The 24100-nt window shown below is 44.9% G+C and overlaps 1 protein-coding gene across 1 annotated transcript; it reads right to left on the bottom strand.

The window, feature by feature from the left end:
• Positions 1 to 7981: 7981 nt before the first annotated feature.
• LOC124615768 (glycine-rich cell wall structural protein 1.8-like) lies at positions 7982 to 23871 on the bottom strand. Its single transcript, XM_047143866.1, has 4 exons — positions 23645 to 23871; positions 21026 to 21403; positions 12034 to 12194; positions 7982 to 9798 (listed from the first exon to the last, which is right to left on the bottom strand). The coding sequence occupies exons 1-4, from the start codon at positions 23850 to 23852 to the stop codon at positions 9487 to 9489; spliced, it is 1059 nt and encodes a 352-aa protein (XP_046999822.1). The 5' UTR covers positions 23853 to 23871; the 3' UTR covers positions 7982 to 9486.
• Between the last annotated feature and the right edge of the window lie 229 nt (positions 23872 to 24100).

Genomic DNA, 24100 nt, shown 5'->3' with positions numbered 1-24100 from the left:
TTTTGCCCTTAAAGTATTTCTGGAGGAGTTCAACGACAAAAACTTTCGAAAACGTTTGAAATCGGAAGTCAAAAAATTCTCTCATTCTCAAATAATGGACGAATTTAGTCTGAGTGATTTGCGCATTGTGAGCTGTGATTACTTCACTTTTTGTGTTAAATCTCTAACGAAAGATTGTGCCTTTTTATATATTGAGTATAACAATATTTCAATTTTTTTTAAATCGGACAATAATTAGATGAGATACTTGAAACAAAAAATTTCGACGAATTTGGAAGCCGTACGAAAGGCAACCTGCAACGGTCAGAGCTTTATGTCTACTATTTCTGGAAATGTTGTAGTCAATTGTTAATTTAGAGGTTTACTAGCTGAGCACCTGGCGTTGCGTGGGCACTTATCCTAGTTTTCTATTAGAAAGGAGTCAGATGATTTCGCTATACCATCTTCTGTGTTCTTCCTCACACACCGTCCTCCTTCCACCTGCCTCCTCATATCCTGTTTCTCTTCGACCTGCCTCCCCACACTCTGTCCTTCTTCCATCTGCCTCTTCACACCCTGTCACTCATCTAGCTGTCCCCTTTCCACCTGCCTCTTCATTCCCTGTCCCTCTTCCTCATGTCTGCTCCCACCCTGTCTTCTTCCTACCACCTTATCACACCTTGCTCCCCATCCACTTGCCTCCTGAAAAACTGTCCCTTTTCGACCTGCATGCTCACAACCTCATACCCTCTCAATCTGCCTCCTCACACTATCTCTCTTTTGTACCTGCCCACTACCCCTCTCCATCTCCCACATGCATACAATACTTTCTCAAGCTCACACTTCTATCTACTTCTCCCCCCTCTCTCTATCTCTTTCCTCTCTCTCTCTGGCCATTCTCTTCTCCTACACTCTCTCTAGTTATCTCCTCCTCCCATCTCCCTGCCCCTCTTTCCCCACGTCTCTCTATTCTACTGTTGCTCCTGTCTCTTTTCATCTGCTTCTATTCCCTCTTACTGTCCATTTCCACCTCACACTCTGTCTGTCCATTTCTTCATCGCCCTATCTATCTCCTTTCACGGCTTTCTCTGTTCATCTCACCCTCCCACCTCTATCTGTCCATCTTCTCCTTCCCCTTCCTGTACCCATCTCATCCTCTCCCCTATCACTATCCATCTCCTCCTCTTCCTTCTCGTTGCTCTGCCACACCCTTCCACACATATTTGTCACCCTTTTTCAACCCTTCACACCGCCCCTCCTCTCCTATGAGAGATAAGTGGCTCCTACACCACAGTATATATTTGAATACAAAAAGTAGTATGTGTACCATTTTTTGTTGAAATCAATCCAGTGGTTTAGGAGTTGGGGAACATACACAGAATATGTATCACATTTTTAACATTTGTTTTGAAAGGGTTTTTACATGTTGTGAGATTTTTCCACAGTTTGCTGTGGACCACTTAGTGCAACCCAACATGACGTGGCTTATATCTCCACTACCATTTATGTGTTCACTGCATGTGGACTGTCCCTTCCTATTGAGGCTCCATCTTAATTCGAATAACTGACGCCACATACTTCCTCAGCGGATCCTTCTGGTTGCCCCACGGTATTGTTATTATAATGTGCTGGATTGAAACGTACATAAAACACTTATCCTACTGCGATTTATGCCGCTACTGTTCCCCTACAAACTTCTCCCTTTTCTTCAAACGTGGTGAAAGTAGGATATCTCCAAACGCAGACCTTATCGCTGCCGATACATTCTTTCTTCGTGTAATACTCATAATATACGGAGCTCTTGTTGGCATGAAATGTCCTGTAAAGTACAACCGAGCCACTTCTGCACGATCACCGTACCGTTCAGACGAAAGTGGTCGCACCGAATGCCACAATCAGGGCTGGTTTAACCCTTTCGTTGGGGCACATATTTTTCACCAAAATAATGCGCAGTTTTGAACGTTGGAACAACTATATCTCACATCTGTCATGTAGCGAGATACTTTCGGAAGGTAGAGAAAAATGCCACAGACCATGAAGTGGATGTATAGAGGGCTGTGAGAGTTCAAATGGGTGACGTGTGTTTTCAGTATGTGTATTTCATGAAAATTAAGTCACCATGTTCTCCATTTCAAGAATGTGTGAAGTGATTGTGTTTTCTTAAATATCGTACACGTTGTTTTGAAACACTACTCCACGCGCCTGTAATAATGGTTAAAATGGCTCTGAGCACTATGGGACTTAACATCTATGGTCATCAGTCCCCTAGAACTGAGAACTACTTAAACCTAACGAACCTAAGGACAGCACACAACACCCAGTCATCACGAGGCAGAGAAAATCCCTGACCCCGCCGGGAATCAAACCCGGGAACCCGGGCGCGGGAAACGAGAACGCTACCGCACGACCACGAGCTGCGGACTAATAATGCTTGTTTGTGCATAATTTGCATGTTGTGGACGTATATGTGCCGGAGAACTTCATAGAATGTAGAAAACGATGGTGTGTGGTATGTCAAAGACATCTCCAAATGTTGTGTAGAAAACTTGTGTGCAATATTTAGTGTTTATTCATTGTCAGGAGAATTAATGTGTTTCGGTACTGATTTGTTATACTGTTTCCATAATTGCGTTCCTGATGAAATCATTGTAAAATTAAGAATTTAGCTCTGAAAATCGTAGGTTAGGTGAAAACATGGGTGTAGTTAGGTTCGTAAGACACATGTTGTCCCACTTCACCTGTTTATGTCCGTATCTAATGGGCTCATATTGCACCCAAGCACCTCGGTATCTTAACAAGCATGTTAGAACAAGCATGTTAGACATCACAATTTACTGGTAAGTTTTCGTCACATGTGACATACAACTTACAAAGCTTAAGAATGGCTGATAGCATTTTTTGTAGTTCTGTCCCATTTTTCCCGGTGAAAAATGAAATCGTTATTGAAAAAAACAGGAATTTTGTATAGTCATTCTTTCCTCTCGATTTAACAGATAGCACATTTTTATCGAAAGTAAAACAACACATTGGGTGTAAATCTTTCGACCTTCACTAAAACCTTTTAAAGATCTCAGTAATTATCTTAAGTGGAATTGAATTATTTGTTCTTTTAATATTTGGCACTGAAGTAAGATTAAAAAATTTATTTCTGTTGCAGAGAATCATCTTCTTAGTACTTACAAAATAACAGATTTCCGCGATTACTAGAATTAACCCAGGGAAAGGCAGTTAATGTCTATGGGAGTAGGAGGGGATTGTAGCTCAAAAAGATATGTAACTTGTGTTGAACAATGGTCTCGAACAGACTGTAGCCATACTTCAGCACCGTATACATGTCACAGCATGCATCAAAATTATTTAGATACGTGGGGTATAACACGGAACCCATGTTCAGGGATATGGGTGAAGACCTTAATGGCAAAAACGACGGAGAAGAAAGACTTCGGAACGGCTTAGCTGGCAGATGAGGCAACCCTCCTTTCTGGGGATTAAATGAGAAGGGACCACTGCCTTGTGGCGGGAGAGAAACTCCAAAGGTTAAGGGAGACAACCCCAACAGAAAATGCTTTCCTGCGTTAGGCCTAGCAAGCCAGCAGGAAAGTCGTCATATATTGCTTTCAAAACACAGACGAGCCTCGGAACGATCAATTCAGAATTTTACTCCAGGCTTATTCAAGTACTGGTGCGAATGATGGGAGACCTGATGATATTCATCAGTATAAGAAGCTCAAGGGGACTCAATGGAAAAATGGAAGAAATGACAGATGTACTAACAAAGAGAAAGTTATATATTTTGACATTAAGCGAAACGAAGTGGAAGGGAAAAGGTGAGAAGAATTTGAGAGGAGGAGGAAAACTGTACTGGAGTGGGAATAACAGGTTTGGAAGAAATGATGTGGCAGTGATGGTGAATAAGAATGTACAAAGCTGTATTGAAAGTGTGAGATATATATCAGACAGGATCATAATCTTAAACCTGAGATTCCAGAAAGAAACGCTTAAAGTTATCCAGATTTCTGCACCTCAAGTTGGATGTAGATAAGAAGAGAAGATGGACTTAAAAATGAGTTAGAGAATCATATAGGGAGTGCTAATATAGTGATGGTAGATTTTAATGCACAGGTAGGCAAAGACAGAAAGGGATTTGAGCAAGTGTTGGGATGTTTTTGATACGGAGGCAGAAATGAAGAAGGGGAAAGACTCCTGGATTTGTGCCAGAGGAATGGAATGAAAGTAGCAAACAGCTGGTTTCTGAAGAGAGAAAGTCATGTTATCACCAGATACAGTTGGGATGGAAGAACCAAGAATGTAATTGATTATATTCTAGTAGATATGGAATGGGGAAAGAAAGTAACAAATGTGAAGGTAATTCCAAGTGTGAGTGCAGATGGAGACCATAGATTACTGGTGGGACAATGGAAAAGAATCAGTGTGTGAAAAACACAAAACAGGAGAACGTGATGAGGATACGGGATTGGAAACTGCTGAGAAGTATAGAGATTTAATCACAAAAAAGATTCTGAAAGAAGTTTTCCGCGATGTAGAAAAAAAATGGAGTTTATTCAAAGACATTTTAGGCGAAGCAGCACAAAAAGTATGTAGTAGAACATCTGGAAAGGAAAAAGTAAGGTAGACAAGTTGGGGCATGGAGAAAGTGGTGGAAAACTAAAAATGACGAGGACCATAAAAGATATATGGAGGAAAAGAAGTGCAAAGAAATAGTGGAAACAGCAAAGAAAAAGGCATGGGCAGAGTTTACAAAAAAACTTGAAAAAGATGTGAAAAGCAATAAGAAAATGTTCTATAAAATGATGAAAAATAAAAGGAAGGCTTCTGAAGTACCAGTAAAGATGGAAACAGGGGATGGTACTGTGATGGAACATCCAGGGAATATAAAAGATCTCTGGAAAGAACATTTTAAGAAACTGTTTAACGTTGAGGAACAGGTACTCGAGGAAACAACAAATAATGGAGAAACTGAGAGAATTTGGGAAGCAGAATTAGTACAAATTACACAGGAAGAAATGGAAATAGCTCGAAGAAGATGAATGGGGGAAAGCCCCAGGAGCTGACGAAGTATCAGTGAACGTGATATGAGCAGCAGGTCCTGTGGAAATGCAGTGGCTGTATAGAGTACTATCAAGTGTGTGGAGAAATAGTACAATACCTGACGATTGGAGGAGACATTGTTCCTATCTTAAAAAAAGGCAATAAAAAACTTCGTAAAAACTACAGAGGAATAACCCTTATGAGTTATAAAGCCAAGATTTTTGAAAGAATTTTACTAAATCGAATAAAAGAAAAGATAAAAAAGGAGCTGAATGAAGAACAGCTTGGGATAAGGAAAGGAAGAAGCACAATCGACTTGATATTTTCTATCTGTCAACTGATGGAAAAAAGTTGGGAGTATAACAAAAAGATGATAATGGTTTTTATAGACATAGAAAAGGTATATGACTGAGTTAACAGGGAAAGACCCTGGGAAGAAATGAAGAAAATAGATGTAGAAGATGGATACATTAATGTAATGAAGACAGTGTACAAAGGACACAATTGTAGAATTAGAACATCATTGGGGAACTCTGAATACTTCGAAATAAGACAAGGACTTAAACAAGGAAGTATTCTATCTCCTGCACATTTTAACGTTGTGGTGGAGGGAGTGAATAGGGCAGTTAAAGATATAGTAAAGGAAAAAGACAAAAAGATGATTTTTGCAGATGATATGGTATATGTACAGGTACAACTTGATGCGTTGAAGGAAATAATTAAAAGGTATGGATAAAAAATAAATAAAGATAAGAGTGAAGTAATGGTATTTGGAAGAGACAAAGGGATCAACGGAAATATTACTCTGAATAGAGGACCCCTCAAAGTGGTAGACAGTTTCACTTACTTCGGGAGTGAAATATCTAGTGATGGAAGGATAACCAACGGAATTTGCAGGCGGTTGCAGAGGGGAGGCAATTTCTACCAAACAATAAAGCACCTGATTTGGAATAAGGAAGTTTCTGAAAAGCAAAACTCCTTATGTATAAGATTTATTACTTCCCTATTGTCACCTATGCAGGAGAAACATGGACATTGACAGAAAGGGACTGGAGCAGATTGCAAGCAGGGGACATGAAATTTCTCAGAGGAGTTAAGGGAAAAACAAGAATGGTCAGAGTAAGGAACACAGATATCAGAAAGGACCTTATACAAGAAAGCATGAGAGAAGAAATTGGAAAAAAGAGATTAAGATGGTACGGGCATGTTAAGAAGATGTGTGGGCAGAGACTCTCCAAAATTATGGAAGAACCAAAGATGGATGGAAAAAGACCTGGAGAGCGCCCAACAACAGGGTGGAAAACGGGAGTGAGAATATCTGTGGAAAGGAGAGGTGTGACCTGGCAGTAAGAGGAAGAAGAATAGTGGTGGGAGGACCGAGCCAAATGGAGAGGACTCGTCTGCACCTAGACCCAGCAGTAGCTGGAGCGGGATCTGGATGTAGATAAATAGACACATAGCCACACTAGCAATAAAATCAATGGTTTTTCATGCAACGTTCATCCGTGGAGAAGGCTAACGTTCGTACGTGACGGGCCTTACGGAAGCTTGTAATGTATGTATTACGATAAGATTGGTTGGTTGGCTTTGGGGAAGGAGACCAGACAGCGTGGTCATCGGTCTCATCGGGTTAGGGAAGGATGGGGAAGGAAGTCGACCGTGCCCTTTCAGAGGAACCATCTCGGCATTTGCCTGGAGTGATTTAGGGAAATCACGGAAAACCTAAATCAGGATGGCCGGACGCGGGATTGAACCGTCGTCCTCCCGAATGCTAGTCCAGTGTGTAACCACGGCGCCACCTCGCTCGGTATTACGATAAGACTGCAGACGGGTGAAGTTGAGTGAACGATGGTGATCAAGCTACACGTATGGCTGCAATTAAACTCTCCAATAGTGATATTGTAGTCTATTAATTGTTTTGGTATATTGCTGCGTAAACTCTCAGCGCTCTGAAATTCTACTTCGCCTAGAAATCATCGCCAGATTTTTTGGTGTCTCTGGTCGGACATACTAATGTTTTTTCAGTTCTTTAGCAAGTCTCCATTGTTACGAAGCAGCAATACACGAATCATCCATTACAGTTTGGCGACTCCTTTCATCTACTTAGTAAAACATGAGATGAACATATTTCCGATACAGTTATGTCTCTGAAATTGTTCGAGTGAAATATGTGTGGACTGACTTCGTAAGTGTATTTGACTTCCAGCCTATTTACCGAATGAGGTAAGACAGTGTTCAAGATACTTAATTGGCTTTGGGTAGAAAATGAGTCAAATCTCCATCGGACATCCAGAATTGAGTTTTCTATGGTTTTTTTCGAATGCCGCCATCGTGTTTTTAAAGAAACCACGTCCAATTGATTTTCTCATCGTAATGAAACCGACTTTTGTCCAAACTGTCTCGCTGTAGACTAGACGTTAAACCTAATAATTCCGTACTTATAATTAAAAACCATAAAGATCGTTTCGAAAGTATTTTATATAAGGTTAGGAAACTTTCTTCAGTGACTCTTGTTCCCTATTGTTACGCCTGATTCCTAATGAAGCCGACGTGCTGGAATGTGTGTTCGATAGAGGTAAATCCGCGGCACCTGCAAACGATAACAACATGACATGGGTGCGGCCAACCCAGGTGCCGCTTTAGCTTTTTTGCATCGTACCATGTCGTTACGATATACGGGCATTGTGTGCGCCTTTAAAGTCTGATAATTGAATAATTTTTCATAGATCCAACTGCGGGCACCAGATGCAAATGCAATTATTGGTGAAAGCCATCACGTTCAGGGTTTCAATTATTTTCTGCAGCGTCACACGGGCAAAAAAGTGTAATCACGGGCAATTCCGTTCGCAATCGCGGTTATATAAAACACGATAGATAGGATAACAGAAAGCACACCATGAGACGTTATTGTTTCTGTGGGTACTGGAATAGGTAGTGATTAATTGAAGCAAACTTTTCTTCTGTTGTTCAAAATCGTTCTTTATTCTTTGTCATTCACTTGCATTATTTTAACAAATTTACAGAAAGATTCCTCTTCACATCAAGCACAAGTCTGTAGGGAATACGACGACGTCTTTAATTCAGAAACGATAGTCAACAGAAAAATATGTTTGAGAATTTGCATCGGTTGTTGCTCTCAAATCATGTGAGACCAGTTGTATATGATCTTCTGCCTGTCACAACTTCATTTATCCTTACGCCGAGTGATATACACATGTTAGTATATGAATGGGATGAATATCACCCGATGGAAGACAGCCCGACCAAGCAAAGTGTGTGTTGTTTAGAAAGGCGTTGGTTGTCTATAAAAGTACATAACACGCACTACCCCAGCGAAGTATTCGTTCTCCAGTAATATATATTTTCCTTTAAGAAAATAATAAGGCGAAATGAAAACTTTATACTCAGTGTTGTAATTTTTTTACGGAAGTCACTTTGTTGCGTACATAATTCATTTACTATGAAACGGACACTTTGTTTAACAATCAGTTACTTTAGCACCCTTGGACATTATCAAGCTAAATAAAAACAAAAATTGGCATGCTGAATCACTGTTCCACACAACGGTACAGGGAATTGCAACACGTGATAGCCTCACTAAAATGCATTACCGTAAATATTGAAGTGGCAACACACATGTCCTGATCAGCGTTTTAAAATCAAGTGGGATGCAAATCAAGGAACTTAGCGGCGCTACTCCACTCCGTTCAAACACGCCTCGGAAGGCCTAACAGTACCATCCGACCGCCGTGTCATCCTCAACCGACGAGCATCAGCTGATGCGGATACGGAGAGGCATGTAGTTAGCGCACAACTCTCCCGGTCTCAAGCAAGTACCTCCTCAATTTCTGAGCGCACCCCGCTTGGCAGAGTCGGACGGTCACCCATCCATGTGCTAGCCAAACCCGACAGTGCTTAACTTTTGTGATGTGACGGAAACAGGTGTTACCACTGCGGCAAGACCGCTGGCGCACGAACTCAGCAGGACTATAATTTTTCTTGCGGTATAACTCAATAGTGCCAAAGGGAGCAGCAATATTGCTTCATTTAAGAGATTTACAGTGGCTGTGGATCCAGAGGTACGCAAGATCATTTTCGTTTGCCCCGAGTACATGAATGCATAAAGTGGCTCGAAAATCCACAGTGCTGTTACGATTTCGAGACACTACTTTGCGTGATCGGCCTATAGAATTTCATTTGCTCGGACTGACGGAAGCTAATCTTCGTAGTGGAGGCAGTGAGAGAATGGACAAATTGTTAATAGATCTGAAGAATGTATATTTGGGCAAGACTTGTTAAACTTAGTGCAGTGCACTAAAGACGTCTAGCACCTCAAACAGTAGAGAAGACTGTGTGGACTGGAACAGACCACAGTCTAGACAGCGTGATGCGAAGAGTGCCTCTGGCGGGGTTCCGCTGTATGTACACGTTTTCCGCGGCAGCAGGTAACTGCCGGCCCTAGTAGTAACCTCCGACCCCGCCGTAACCGCCCTTGGAGAAGCCCTGGCCGTACGAGGCGCCGTGCTGGCCGCCGAACTGCTGTCCCTGCTGCGCCACCTTCTTGCCGAAGTCGTCGTAGGCGGCGCTCTGCCCGTAGCCCTGCTCGCCGCCGTAGAAGGCCTGCTGGCCGCGCGACCCCTTGTGGCCGGAGGCGTCGTCGACGGCGAAGCCGTGGCCGAAGCCGCCCTTGCGCGCAGCCTGCTCGGCCGCGAAGCGCGCGTCCTCCAGCTTGCCGCCGTACTGCGACCCGTCCTGCACGCCGAAGCCGCCCTGTCGACACGCGAGACGCGCCACGTTTTACACTGCTGAAGATGAGTCACCGGCCGAAACGTTTCTGCACTTCTTAAGGAGGCAGCCGGGGAGTGGACTAGAGTAAGGGGACAGCCGCTTGATTATTTTGTTCATCTGCATTTTGTAGTGTACGGGGCGTGTTAGTTGAGCAACGGCGATTTCATAATTCTACATTCTGTGTTATTTTCGCGCGATTTTTTTGTTGTTCCGTTGGCAAACGCCTGGAAAATATCTACATCGTTAACCATATCGGGTACTTAGCCTGTTGTTGGGTGTCCGAAATGTTACATGTGTTTTGACAGTTTCGGCGTGTGTTTTGACAGTTTCGGCGATTATTTTCTACAAAAATGGATCAGTGATTTATTAGAAATGTAAAAATTGCTTTTTGTGAGTCTGCTATCAGTAAAACAAGGATTTGTGAGTGATATAAGCGTTTCGAAAAAAGGGTCATGAACAATCAGCAAGGGACTGATGACATTTGCGTATCAACTGGCTCAAACCATGACATTTTTTGTCATGTTTTGTGTACGGAACGTGTCACATCATAATATGTTCAAAAATTGTTGACTTTGAACAAAAAAGCGGCGAAAGCAAGATGTTCATGAGTACCTATGTGAAGTGAACAGCAGTGCAGACCTACTGAAGTGTCATAACAGAAGATGGAACATGCGTTTATGACGTCGAAACTATGGCCATAGCTGGCAAAGAATCATGCTTCCCTTGCTCACCAGTCGAATGCCAAACTAGGGACTCCGTAGGATTCCGTAACCTACTGGGATGTTTGGCCGAAAATGGCGAAATTTTGCAACAGTCCACCCTAGTGTCATGAGCTATCATTCAAACATGTAATAGTATAATATCTTTGTCATTGCTTTGTGAACTGTATTGCTGGTTTAGTGCAAAGGAGGTGGTATGAAGTAAAAGAATTTTTAAAAAGAACAAACCTCCAGGTTAGGTTAATGTGGACAGTGCTACTGGCAGTAGCGAAGTTGTGTGCGGAAACATATCAACACCAAAAATAGCCGCAAAGGAACTTCATGAATCTGAACATTATGTCAAATCACATTGTTCACAGTTCCATTCTGACTTTGTATGATTATAAAGACATTTCTTCGTGTAATGTAGTTAGCAAATACGTCTGAAAATTGGCTTTATACAGTCCATGACAAATTATTATGGAATGTGGCATTGTGTATAAACATGGGCTGATCGTTGCTGTGTTATTGTATTTCCTCCAAGTTTTTCTCCCCTTCGGTCATATTCCATCTATAAGTAAATGCCGGAATTCTGTAGATGGAGTATATTATGCTCTGCATACTGGACAATATGACGCTGTTGTCATCAACACCAAAGTAAATATTAATTGTCATGCGCTCTGGAAACGATTAGTGCGTGCAAAGACGGGAGGAAGAAGGATGGTAAAATGAAGCAGAAGTATTTGAAGAGGCAACCCAGCAAAATCTTATCGCTTTATGTATTTTATCATAGCCTCCTCAAAATATATGAAAAATAAAATATCGGTACCAACAGAGGGTGGAGAAAAAGACGTTACTATTTATACAGCAATAAAAAATTAACAATTATGTTTGAAGAATAATTTCCAATATACTGAACTCACTTTGACAAATTATGTCATATTTACCCACCACGACAGTCCCAAGAAATATCTTAATAGACAGATGGTGTAAGAGAAAACGTTCCTTAAATTGATCGTGGCAGGTATAGGAGGGTGCGGGTCCCCTTAATCAGTGTACTGGATTTTGTATCGAAATATACGAGTATCGTATGAAAGACTCACAGGCGGAGTCTCCCCCCGTATCTTTAATTGCATCCTTAAATTGCGAGTAGCGAATGGCGACGAGAAATGAAAGGAGTGATGGAGACAAGAGAATTGCGAGCGGACAGTGTGGCATTTGCGTACGGTACTTTAATGTCGCCGACATAATTGGAAGAGGAGACAAATTGAACAACCCAGCACCAGATATGAGGGGCTATAAAGTAAGTTATCCGTTTCAAATTGCTGTATGTTTTTAGTGTAAATATTCTTTTCGAGAAGCGCCAGTTAGGCGAAAAGATACTTCTCGGGAAACGAAAGAGCAGAGAATGTGTAGTTCCACGTAACATTCAAATGGATCAGAATTAGCATCTGAGTGGAGCCCTTCAGAATCGCAGCGCAGACTACGAGACTACTGTACGGGTGGCGCCGGCACTCACCTGCTGGCCTGTGTACTTGAAGTGGTCACCCTCATCGCTGGCCTCGTCGAAGAAGGTGGAGGTTTGACCCGACTCGTCCTTGTGGTGGTAGTTCTGGAAGCCCTTGCTGCTGTGGCCCTTGCGATGGCCACCTCCGGCCTTCACCGCACCAGCGGTGAGGGCTGAAAATAAAAGTGAGCCCACTAGTTACAAGATTGTGAGATACGCATGTCGCTTCAGCAAAGCACGATTGTGTAAATAGCTTTCCTGAATTACCTGCGGAAGTTACGTCCACTGTCAAAGCGTTTCAGGGGGAGGCACTTGTAAAAACAGTTCTTAGCAGTTTCTAACGAATCCCAAGTTTCCTCCACACAATTTAACATATTTTTTTAAAAAAAATGTATGGATCTATTCAGTAGGTTACTAGGGTACATAAGCAAGGTTATTAAAAACAGTACAGACAGACTGCTTATTTCCTATCCCTCGGTCTTGTAGCATTATCAGTCAAATCATTTCACACTAACTCCATTTCTTTTTCTCCCCTTCAATCACTGTTTCATCGTACAATCACTATGCAACGGTTTCAGTAAAATAATCGAGCTAAGCCGGCCGCTGTGGCCGAGTGGTTCTAGGCGCTTCAGCCCGGAACCGCGCTGCTGCTACGGTCGCATATTCGAATCCTGCCTGGCATGGTTGTGTGTGATATCCTTAGGTTAGACAAGTTTAAGTAGTTCTAAATCTAGGGGACTGATGACTTCAGATGTTAAGTCCCATAGTGCTTAGAGCCATTTGAATCGAGCTAAATATTACGAAACAGCCATTCCCATAACTTCACGCGTTACTGTTATCATTAAGATGTGTTAGACCCGCCTCAGCATTTCAAAGGTTATCTACCCTGAAAGTTTCTGAGCTCCTGTGATCCTACAATCAAAATAAATACGAGTATATTAAAGATCGTCTGTTCCACGCATTGCCTGACGTAGACCTCAGGCTCCTCGGTTTCTCTTACAACTTGAGTAATTTTTCCGCCGTGTTACAAGAAATACTTAGCATCTTGTGCTGAATCTCCCCCATATTTTGTATTCCAGTCGGTCTTATTCTTTTCCTTGGCGTTCTTCATAAGCCCCTTAGCTATCTTAAAAAAAAGAGGATTACTCACTGAGGAGCTTGTGATGCCACGTAACCAAAAAAAAAAAAAAAAAAAAAAAAAAAAAAAAAAAAAAAAACGAATAACGACTATGCTGGTTGTACGCGAAGGGCCGTCTTTTCAAAATAATGAGTTGCATTGTTTACTACAAAACTAAAAATTTGATGTCTGTTTTAATAACTGTGCGCTACCTAATTCTGTTTCTTTGTTATCGTCATACCAGTCTCGAATCTTAGACATGACATCCTCTTCTAGAGCTTCCTACATTTTCCTCTACACATACGGGTATATTGCGCAACGCACTGAACGTCAGCCACTGTATATCAGCCACAGTCTGACCAGTTGCTTTGGCGAACATAGCGAGTTTGTATTTTCATTTTATCCTCCCGCCATTTCAGTTGCAGCACTGGCGTGCAAATTCCAGTCGTTTCCGGCAAACAGCAGTCAGCATAGGTGCATGAATCAGGCGCCCGGCGCTGAGGCCCATACACAGCAACATTCGCTGAATAGTCGTTCAGGAGAAACTGTTGGTAGCCCCTTTGGTTCATCGGGCAGTCAGTGGCTCAACGGTTGCGCGTCTATTAGCCCATACGCCTCTCCGCAGCCGTCATTCACACCTGTCATCAATGGTCTGCGGTGCACCACATTTACGTCAGTTTGGATACCGCCATTCCACCGTACACGGTATACTTTAATCACGGCGGCAGGCGAAATGTTTACAAACTTAGACGTTTCAGAAATGTTTACATCCTTGGCCCGAAAACCAATGATCATTTTCGCTCCGCTTCCGTATTATGAAAACAACTGCACTGTTATCTGCATCCCCTCGACAGCTATTATATACCCTCCACGGCTTGTGATGCCACAACCAGCCTGGTTAGCCGAGCGCACGCCGACACGGTAGCTCAGCGTGTTCGGTCAGAGGGTTAGCTGCCCTCTGTAACAAAAAAAACTGAGTTAATAGATCATCAACGAACTTAAAAGGGTGTCTTACGACGTCCGCCCCGATCAGATTCAACGAACAAATACGAACAAAATGAGATTAAAAAAAAAAAAAAAAAAAAAAAAAAGCGCACTAACGCGCTGCTTCCTGGACTCGGGTAGGCGCGCCGGCCCCGGATCGAATCCGCCCGGCGGATTAGCGACTAGGGCTGGTGAGCCGGCCAGCCTGGATGTGGTTTTTAGGCGGTTTTCCACATCCCCCTAGGTGAATACCGGGCTGGTCCCCACGTCCCGCCTCAGTCACACGGCTCGCAGACATCTGAACACTTTCGCACTATTCCATGGATCCCACTCGTCGCAGACAGTTGCGGTACACTAATTCCTTTCCGGGGAGTGCGGGGTGGCGGCAGGACGGGTATCCGGCCACCCCTTCAACTAACATTGCCACATCCGATTAACCACGCCGACCCTGCGTATCCGCGGGCAATAAGGCACAAGGAAAAGAAGTAGTAAGACTGCTAGTGCTGCCACCTCCCGCCTGTGTTCGAGTGATCGCTGCTCGTTGACGTCGACCATAGGGGGAGGTCACATTAATGTGACTGGAGCGCGTAGACGACCGGATGATCCGCGAAATTTTTGAAGTTGTTGATAATTGTACGCCAGGGGACATACTGAGTAAGACCAGGAGTAATCGCACTTACTCCCATGTTTGATACTCCAAATGATCGTACTTTGGTTAATGAGTGTCGGTGTGTTGTAGAATCGACAGCTTTTTGGAAGGCAAGCAATACTGGGTGCATACGCTTGCCTTGACCAGGTAGTCAGACTGACAGCGATGCCTTCTGCAGAGATGACGTGACCATCCCCACTGCCGCTGTTGGGTGACAATCCGCTGGATGAGACGTCTACTTTTCCCGGCCCGTGCTGTGCTCTGCTGTGCTGCAATATAGCCCCTGGCCCGGGGCGGCGCCGCCCAGAGATAGGGCGCGCGCCCCCACTCCATCACCGCCGGACGTTCCCCAAGAATAGGCGAGTCCGGCGCTATCGTTAATATTCGCGCGCCGCCCGGACCGCCACGTAATTTGCCGCCAGATGAGTTACGTGAGGTGTTACCACAAGCGCCGCGCGCTAACTAGTTTGTTATGCGCGTTCTTGCCGCCGGCCGGGGGCCGCGACGCTCCCGAAAGCGGAGGCCAGCGCCTTAAAAACCGCGTCCGTCTGGAGCAATGTTTTCACCTGGTGGCTGTTCTTTTATCTCACAGATGTAAATCTTGAATTTGCTCCCGAGATGGCTCTGTACATGCGAACCTTTAAAAACTTGGCGGGAAGCGAAAATACAGGGTGAACCATATCTCTGCCGACAAACTTTCAGAGGTGCTAGTATGGATCAAAACAAGAAAAACATGTCCGGTAACCATGGAATCTAAAATGCTTACCTTAAGAGTTAAGAGTACTTGTTCATCTTTGATAGTGTAACGTCTTTCCTTTCCATGTTTTCAGACGAGCTAGTATGGACAAAACCAAGAAAATAAGTCTACTAAACATGGGCTCTAATGTGCATACCTTATGAGTTAGAACCACGTGTTCACAGTAGTGAACAAGTGATTGTAGCTCGTAACGTATGTGCGTTAGCGTCCATGTTAACTTGATATTTTTCTCCTGTTTCCGTCTACGCCATCACCTCTAAAGACAAGGAAAGTAAGGAGCTTTGCATAGAATGGATACGTTTCACAGTAACGAAGAAGAACAAGTACTCACAGCTCTTACGATATGCACTTTACACAACTCTTCTGTCTTGTTTTAGTCCATATTGCCGTCTCTGAAAGTTTGTCGGTGGTGGTCTGGTTCAGACTGTGTACTGGCCACAGGTATGCGGTGACAGAGCTGTTCAAATGGCTCTGAGCACTATGGGACTTAACAGCTGTGGTCATCAGTCCCCTAGAACTTAGAACTACTTAAACCTAACTAACCTAAGGACATCACAAACATCCATGCCCGAGGCAGGATTCGAACCTGCGACCGTAGCGGTCTTGCGGTTCCAGACTGCAGCGCCTGTAATCGCACGGCCACTTCGGCCGGCGACAGAGCTGTAGTTGTGCTCAACTGTACCGGAAATTTAAGTTTCCGTACTAGCGTGAAAAGTTACAGCAGCTCTCTGTACTTTCTGGGAGTAAGAGTTGTGAGGAAGGACTGATTCAGACAGAAACACTCAGCATCAGCTTCAGATGGCGTTCGCGAGATAATTGCGGAAGTGTGGGTAGAAGGCGAAATCGGCTAGTACTAGTTCGTACAAATGTGTTTGAAATGTAAACTTCCTATTAAGCCCACATCTAATTGAGCTCAAAACCAGTCGCAAGTAATCGTATTTTGAAGAGTGAAACGTCGTTGAATTTTTTTGGGATTGCGGTACTAGCACCAGAAACTCCATTTGAAAAATCTTAAGTTGATCCCAATATCTCTGTAAAGAGACTAGTCATTTGGTCCCCACTTTTTCGCAATTCGTTTTGGTGAAAATGGAATTCTAATACCTTAAACGGTTCTGGAAAAACGCGAGGTAAACAGCTTTGCTGACTCAGTCTGTTTGTATATGGCTATCTTTGACAGGGATCACCATTTCACGTGTCCTGCCGACGTGGAAATGCGTTAGCTTGTTCATTGGCTTATTACAAGGGGCTTCAGGTCCACCAGATTTACAAACTGAAGACCATGAATACGAAGTAGAAGAGGAAAAATTAGTAGAAAACACTCATTTTTAATAAGACTCCAAAAAAAGAATCTTTTTACAATTTCTTCTCCAACATTGCATTGTGCCGCACGCTGTCCATAGTGGTCAGTATTTGGCTGTTCTTGGTTCAAATGGCTCTGAGCACTATGGGACTTAACATTTAGCAGGCCGAAGTGGCCGTGCGGTTAAAGGCGCTGCAGCCTGGAACCGCGAGACCGCTACGGTCGCAGGTTCGAATCCTGCCTCGGGCATGGATGTTTGTGATGTCATTAGGTTAGTTACGTTTAACTAGTTCTAAGTTCTAGGGGACTAATGATCTCAGCAGTTGAGTCCCATAGTGCTCAGAACCATTTGAACCATTTTGAACTTAACATCTGTGATCATCAGTCCCCTAGAACTTAGAACTACTTAAACCGAACTAACCTAAGGACATCACACACATCCATGCCCGAGGCAGGATTCGAACCTGCGACCGTAGCAGTCGCGCAGTTCCGGACTGGCTGTTCTTACTACGGAGGACCGTGGAAATGATCCTATAAGGGGATGGTACCATTTGTAATGAAATTATTTTTGGTACTATCCCTCGTCATTACAGAACAGTAAAAGCAACTGACATTTCGACCGTCTTTGCAGCGGTTCTCTACAGGACGACTAACTGAAGGGGTCAAAACTTCAAAATTTTATATACTTGGGAAGACGGGTACCGCCAGACGTTTTTTGCTCTCTGGCTCATAATAACGTACCCAGGTTCTGTCAACTGTTAGAACACGTGTCACCAAGCCGCCCACGTTCGGCCTGAGTTTAACTATACTGAATAGACTGTGGAATGTAATATACACACACGCGTCGTCTTTTTTCATCGAAAACGTCTGCGAAGCTGACTGTTTACAGAGATCGTGATTCTTCACACCAACGATATGAGCAAATCCGATACTGATAGTCGGTTTCGTGACCCAAACCAGTTAAAGAAACAGGTCGATAGTTAGCCATCATGGCGTCAGGCCAGATCCACAGTCTCATGTGGCGCAAACTTCTAGAGGAGACACATCCATGGCTTGTCAACATGTACGTCTGCTTTTAAATCCATCTGCCCGCTGATAAATCAGTCTCTTGCTAATGAGGCTGTGCCGGCCGCGGTGGTCTAGCGGTTCTGGCGCTGCAGTCCGGAACCGCGGGACTGCTGCGGTCGCAGGTTCGAATCCTGCCTCGGGCATGGGTGTGTGTGATGTCCTTAGGTTAGTTAGGTTTAAGTAGTTCTAAGTTCTAGGGGACTTATGACCTAAGATGTTGAGTCCCATAGTGCTCAGAGCCATTTGAACCATTTTTAATGAGGCTGTGATCATGTCTTTGTAACATTCTCCTATGAATTACTTGAAATTTTAGGTCCCCTCACCACATAAATCTTACTTTGAGTTTCAACTCTCCTAGTCAACATGCAGGTGTTTCCATGTGCTGTCACACTGTCACACGTTTCCCGCACTGGGTTTTGAAATTGAGATGTCCGTCTCGTGTACTACTGTAAATTTGCTGTCACTGTCACACCTACGTACTTGCGCGATGGCTGTTAACTGAAACGTTAGCTAATTATGACGCATTCTGTTTCGAAAGTAACAGGACCTTAACGTCCAATCCGTCACTGTCGGCGTTGGTCTCGTTCCGAACACATGTTTCCCGTTACGATACTGGAAAATCACTTACGTTACTAGTTTCTGCGCTGCTGTCATTCTCACGTGACAAATGATGCTAGCCATACACCTGAAGCCATATGATGTAGGCAATTTGTCTGACGGTATCCGAGCTTGCCATTACATATTGGCCTCTGTATCGAAGCTTCCGTGAAATGTGACACGCTTCACTAAATGGGTTTCTCGTATATTTATGAATATGTGGTTCAACGACATCATGCAGAATACGTAATAATAGCCAGAACCAAACATTGTGCGGGTGTTTGAAAAGTTTCACTGAAGCTATCGACATACCTTCAAACCACCCTCATGTATAGGAGTAAAATAGCAGCTACTTTACTTTGGAGTCTGAAGTAAATGTATGGCATCGCGTATAAAGGCAATAATCAGAACCAGGCGGCTACTGGCATTCTTAAAATATCATATATTACACTTCCACACAAATATGCCAAACGATATTGCGCGGAATTTTTTTCCTCGTAGCTCAACGCTCTGTTGCTTCACAACCGGTCTACGGAGGAAAGGGGACCCACACTTCAATGCGGAGTCCGAGCTACGTGTCGTTCCTGGCCAATTTTCTCGTGATTGGCAGGTGAACGCTAGTTTGAAAGCAAACTGAAAATTCCATGGTCCGGCCGGGATTCGACCCCCACAATATTTCAGTTTTTAGACTCACGGTTTACCACTTTCTTTGCTCTTTTGTTCTATCCGCTATTTTCGTCATTTTTCTTCAGCAATTCTGTGTGTGTGTTACATGAAATCTGTCAGATCCAATCGATGGAAAGTTCAGAACTGTTATTACAAAAATCACGACTCGTTGGACCATATTAAACACTTGCATCCAGCTACTGTCAAATCTCTGTGTGTTGTGGCCCATTGAAAGCGTGCAGCTTCGTGTCCCAATTTGGGAAATGGCGTACTGCGAAATAACCGACTCGAAATGTCTGTTACATTCTGTTACTTTAGAAACTTTCGCTCAGAAACTTGTGAAGGTGGACTTGCAGTTACTGACAGCACCAGTTCCTGTCACGGTTGAAACCTGCTGCCGTCGACAAGATATGAAACTGCTCGGCTGTCCCTGTCGGTTAAGTTCTGTTTACGTACAGATCTCTTAGGCCATGTTAGGTGGCTGCGATTGGTACATGATTCGATGTAGACACGTAACAAATAGTGCAGTTTTACTAACTTTCGAACACTATAGCTCCTTTCTTCCATAGGAAATCATATTCATATTTGCGAATATTGCTAAAATTTGGCTGCACTATGCATTGGTGACAACGAAAATAGGTGCACGAGCCGGGACTCGAACGCGGATCTTCCACTTAACGCATGTTTTCGCTTTGATCGCCTCGGCCAGCCGCACACGGTCCTCATATCGGCACAAACTTCCATACGTGACCCCTTTAGTCTAAATCCTACACTCGCACAGATGCTAAGAGTCCCTTACAGGAACAGACATATAATTAGAGATGAAGCCCAGTTATTTGGCGTGAAATACTCCGTGCCTTTTTTGTTCTTATGTACTTTGCATGTATGTCAGAAGGACACGGCGAAGTGCATTAGAACAATGCAAGGACAGCAGTACGATATCCATCCTGCCATTTTGTGACGTCTCCATGTCGACCCAAAGTACTGCAGTAGTTCCATGCAGCCACCTGCCTGACTCAGCCCACTTAACTTCCATGGCTTAAGGTTCAAATGGCTCTGAGCACTATGCGACTTAACTTCTGAGGTCATCAGTCGCCTAGAACTTAGAACTAATTAAACCTAACTAACCTAAGGACATCACACACATCCATGCCCGAGGCAGGATTCGAACCTGCGACCGTAGCGGTGACGCGGTTCCAGACTGAAGCGCCTTTAACCGCACGGCCACACTGGCCGGCATTCCATGGCTTAGGTCAGTAGGTCAGTAGTGGAGGGGGGGGGGGGGGGGTTGACATAACGGCCAAGTAGCAGTTTAGGGGTCTGCCTTGGTTAGTGGCGCTTTTTTAAGTTCGTTTTGTGTAATTTCTGTTCCATACCTCAATAGGTATCCAAACGCCTTGCCGCAGTGGTAACGCCGGTTCCCGTCGTATCGACGAAGTTCAGCGCTGTCGGGCTTGGCTAGTGCTTGGATGGGTGAGTGTCCGAGTCTGACGAACGCTGCTGGCAAGTGGAGTGCACTCAGCTTTGTGACGCCAATTGAAGTGCTATTTGCTTAAGAAATAGCGGCTCCTGTCAAGAGAACTGCCAGCGACCGGAAGAACGGTCTCTTGACCACATGCATGTGGTGACGCCTGTCAGCTGAATATGACTTGGCGGTCAATCGTTATTGTTCGGCCTTCCGACGCCTATTCAAACCGAATCTAGTGTAGCCTATCCTATGCCAACAGCCTATCCCATGCCATTTGACGTTCAGCCAACTATCGGGCGAGGTGATAGTGGGGCGTAGAGACTCCCAGCTGGGAACATTTGGCAGTGGTTTTGCAGCGTGCTGTTAATAACCTGCCAGCGACCTGTGTGAGGACTCACCCTGCTGGCCGCGAGCCAGGCCGTGCTGGAAGGCGCCGCCCTGGTTGTAGTTGTTGAGCCCGCCGGCGGCGCCGCCGTAGAATCCCTGGTCGGCCTTGTTGACGGCGCGCGCGCCCTGCCCGCCGGAGAAGGCGACGCTGGACAGCGCGCCCGCCTCGCCCTTCTTACCGCCGCCGGCCGCGTAGCCGCCGCTCTGCGCCAGGCCGCCGCCCCCGGACAGGCCCCCGGCGTAGCCGCCGCCCCCGTAGCTGTTGAGCGCCTTGCCGGACACGAAGCCGCCGCCGCCGCCCACGCCGCCCAGGCCGCCGACGCCGCCGACGCCGACGCCGCCCAGACCGCCGACGCCGTAGGCTGCTACGGGGTAGTAGCTGCCCAGACCTGCGACCGAGCGGTTCTGACAACTTGCCACAGCCAGCCACTTAACTACAAAATAGTCTGTGATTCCATTACTTCACAGCTTTCTATCACTTTACATCTTCTGAAAAAAAAGGAAGCAAGTGTATGAATTTCAAGATGTGCAGGTGGCAAGCAAAGAATAGAATGCAGAAGGCTATTAGAAATACGCAGAAGGTAAAAGAAACGAACTTGAGAACAGTTTTGTAGATAGAGAAGTACGTGAAGATGACATGGAAGATACGTGAAGTCAACGATATTCCCCCAGAAATATTGAGATGTTTGGGAGACCCAGCCTGATACGCGTGAATTTCACCGGACCATCAGCTTAACACGTCATGGTTGGAAAATACTGACACGAATTACTTATCAATGAACTGAGAAACTAGAGGAGGCATGACAGGTAGATCAGTTTAAGTTACAGGGAAAGGTGGGAACACACGTGGCAATGCTGACGGTTCCACTTATCATAGAAGATAAGTTAAAAAAAGCTAAACCTGTATATATATTTAGACTAATCCTTTGACAACATGTCAACAGCATTTCTGCAGTGGTAACACCGGTTCGCTTCTGATCACCAAAGCTATGCGCAGTCGGGTTTGGCTAGCAGTTGGATTGTCCAGGTCTGCCGAGAGCTGTTGACAGATGTGGTGCCAGTTGAGGAGCTACTTGACTGAGAGATAGTGCCTCCCGTAGCTAAAACTGACGACAGCTGGGAGAGCGGTATACTGACCACATGCTTTATCCATATCCACATCCACTGAGTACAAGAAATGAGATTAGTGATAAGCTTAACATGATATGCAGGGACCACGAAGTAGATGATGTATGGAATTACAGTACCGTGGAAGCTAAATATCTTGTAACAGCAGGAGGTAGGTCATAAAAAGAACACTACCAGAGGTAAGGAGGACATTACTGCTCAAGAGAAGTCTACTATTATCAAATATGGACTTAATTTAGGAATGAATTTGTGACAATGAATTTTGTGAGCGCAATATTGTGTTGGGAGTAGAAGAGAATACAAGCGTTTGAGATATAGTACGATGGAAAGATGTTGAAAATTAGGTGGCGTGATTAAGAAACGCGGAGGCTCTCCGCAAAATCGTCGAAAAAATAGCTCGTGGAAAATACTGAAAAGATCAACGGACAGTTTTATGGGACATCAGGGAATGAATTCGGTGGTACTAGAGGGAACTGCACAACGTAAAGCTGTGGAGAGGAAAGTGGTTGAATTGTTAATTACGGGAGCTAGGGTAGATTCAGATGAAGAGGTTGGCAGTTCGTACGGACCACATCAAACAAGTCAGACGACTGATGAATTAAAAATAAAAAAATTGAAAAGGCAGTACAGTTGAATGTCATGCATGCATACATGCGAATACTGTAACTGAAAAATTTCAGTCGCCTGATGTAGACAATTGTAATGTGCTGCGAATAAATAGAAAGAAAGATCCTTTATCACTTAGCTACAATACAGCCGGCCAGCAACGGAAAGCAGTTAATTCCATAAATTATCTGGGAGTAGGCATTAGGAGTGATTTAATATGGAATGATCATATAAAGTTAATCGTCGGTAAAGCAGATGCCAGACTGAGATTCATTGGAAGAATCCTAAGGAAATGCAATCCGAAAACAAAGGAAGTAGGTTACAGTACGGTTGTTCGCCCACTGCTTGAATACTCCTCAGCAGTGTGGGATCCGTACCAGATGGGGTTGATAGAAGAGATAGAGAAGATCCAACGGAGAGCAGTGCGCTTCGTTACAGGATCATTTAGTAACTGCGAAAGCGTTACGGAGATGATAGATAAACTCCAGTGGAAGACTCTGCAGGAGAGACGCTCAGTAGCTCGGTACGGGCTTTTGTTGAAGTTTCGATAACATACCTTCACCGAGGAGTCAAGCAGTGTATTGCTCCCTCCTACGTACATCTCGCGAAGAGACCATGAGGATAAAATCAGAGAGATTAGAGCCCACACGGAGGCATACCGACAATCTTTCTTTCCACGAACAATACGAGACTGGAATAGGAGAGAGAACCGATAGAGGTCCTCAGGGTACCCTCCGCCACACACCGTCCGGTGGCTTGCGGAGTATGGATGTAGATATAGATGATTTGCACAACCGAAACAGGCAGGTGTAATAAACATTTCTTTTCACGGCACCTGATGGTTCAGTGTGTCAGTAATCCTGCAGCGCCAGAACATCGGCCCCACACTGACTCACCTGCTCCTCCCAGTCCTCCCCCGTAACCTAAGCCGAGCCCGCCGACGCCGACCCCGACGCCCACGGGGTAGCTCTGTGCGGTGGCGATGGCCTCGCCCTTGTCGGGCACCTCGTGGATCTCGTAGACGATGCCGCGGCCGTTGGTGGTGGCCCAGGAGGGAGCGACCAGCGCCAGCAGGAGGGCGCTGAGGGCAGAGAGTGGCTGCATGTCTGGAGGCTGCTGGCTGGAAGCTGAACTCTGGCGGCTGGAGGCGCGCCGCGCCCTCTTATAGTGGCGCGGAGGCGACGCGCTGTGAGCCGGAAGGCCGGCGCGGCTGGCACGGCGCGGCCGGCCTTGGAGGCGGCGGATGTCTGCGCGGGGAGCGGCCCGCAAAAACGCCGGCGTGTCACCTGGTGGCACCCACCAGCCGACAGCCGACAGCCGCAGGACCCTACACCCGCGGCGCGACCTTCGGT

Source organism: Schistocerca americana, chromosome 5, assembly GCF_021461395.2.
Source record: "Schistocerca americana isolate TAMUIC-IGC-003095 chromosome 5, iqSchAmer2.1, whole genome shotgun sequence".
In the NCBI taxonomy this organism is placed as follows: domain Eukaryota; kingdom Metazoa; phylum Arthropoda; class Insecta; order Orthoptera; family Acrididae; genus Schistocerca; species Schistocerca americana.
Note: the sequence above shows the minus strand (reverse complement) of the source record. Positions and strands in the feature narration are given on the sequence as shown.

Bases quoted from the DNA above. Each gene is read 5' to 3' on its own strand.
- LOC124615768 (XM_047143866.1), bottom strand. From the start codon at position 23,852: ATGCAGCCACTCTCTGCCCTCAGCGCCCTCCTGCTGGCGCTGGTCGCT. The intron at 12,195-21,025 runs GTGAGTCCTCAC...TTTTATTTTCAG, and splicing joins CCTGGCTCGCGGCCAGCAGG to CCCTCACCGCTGGTGCGGTG. The intron at 9,799-12,033 runs GTGAGTGCCGGC...GCGTGTCGACAG, and splicing joins TCAAGTACACAGGCCAGCAG to GGCGGCTTCGGCGTGCAGGA.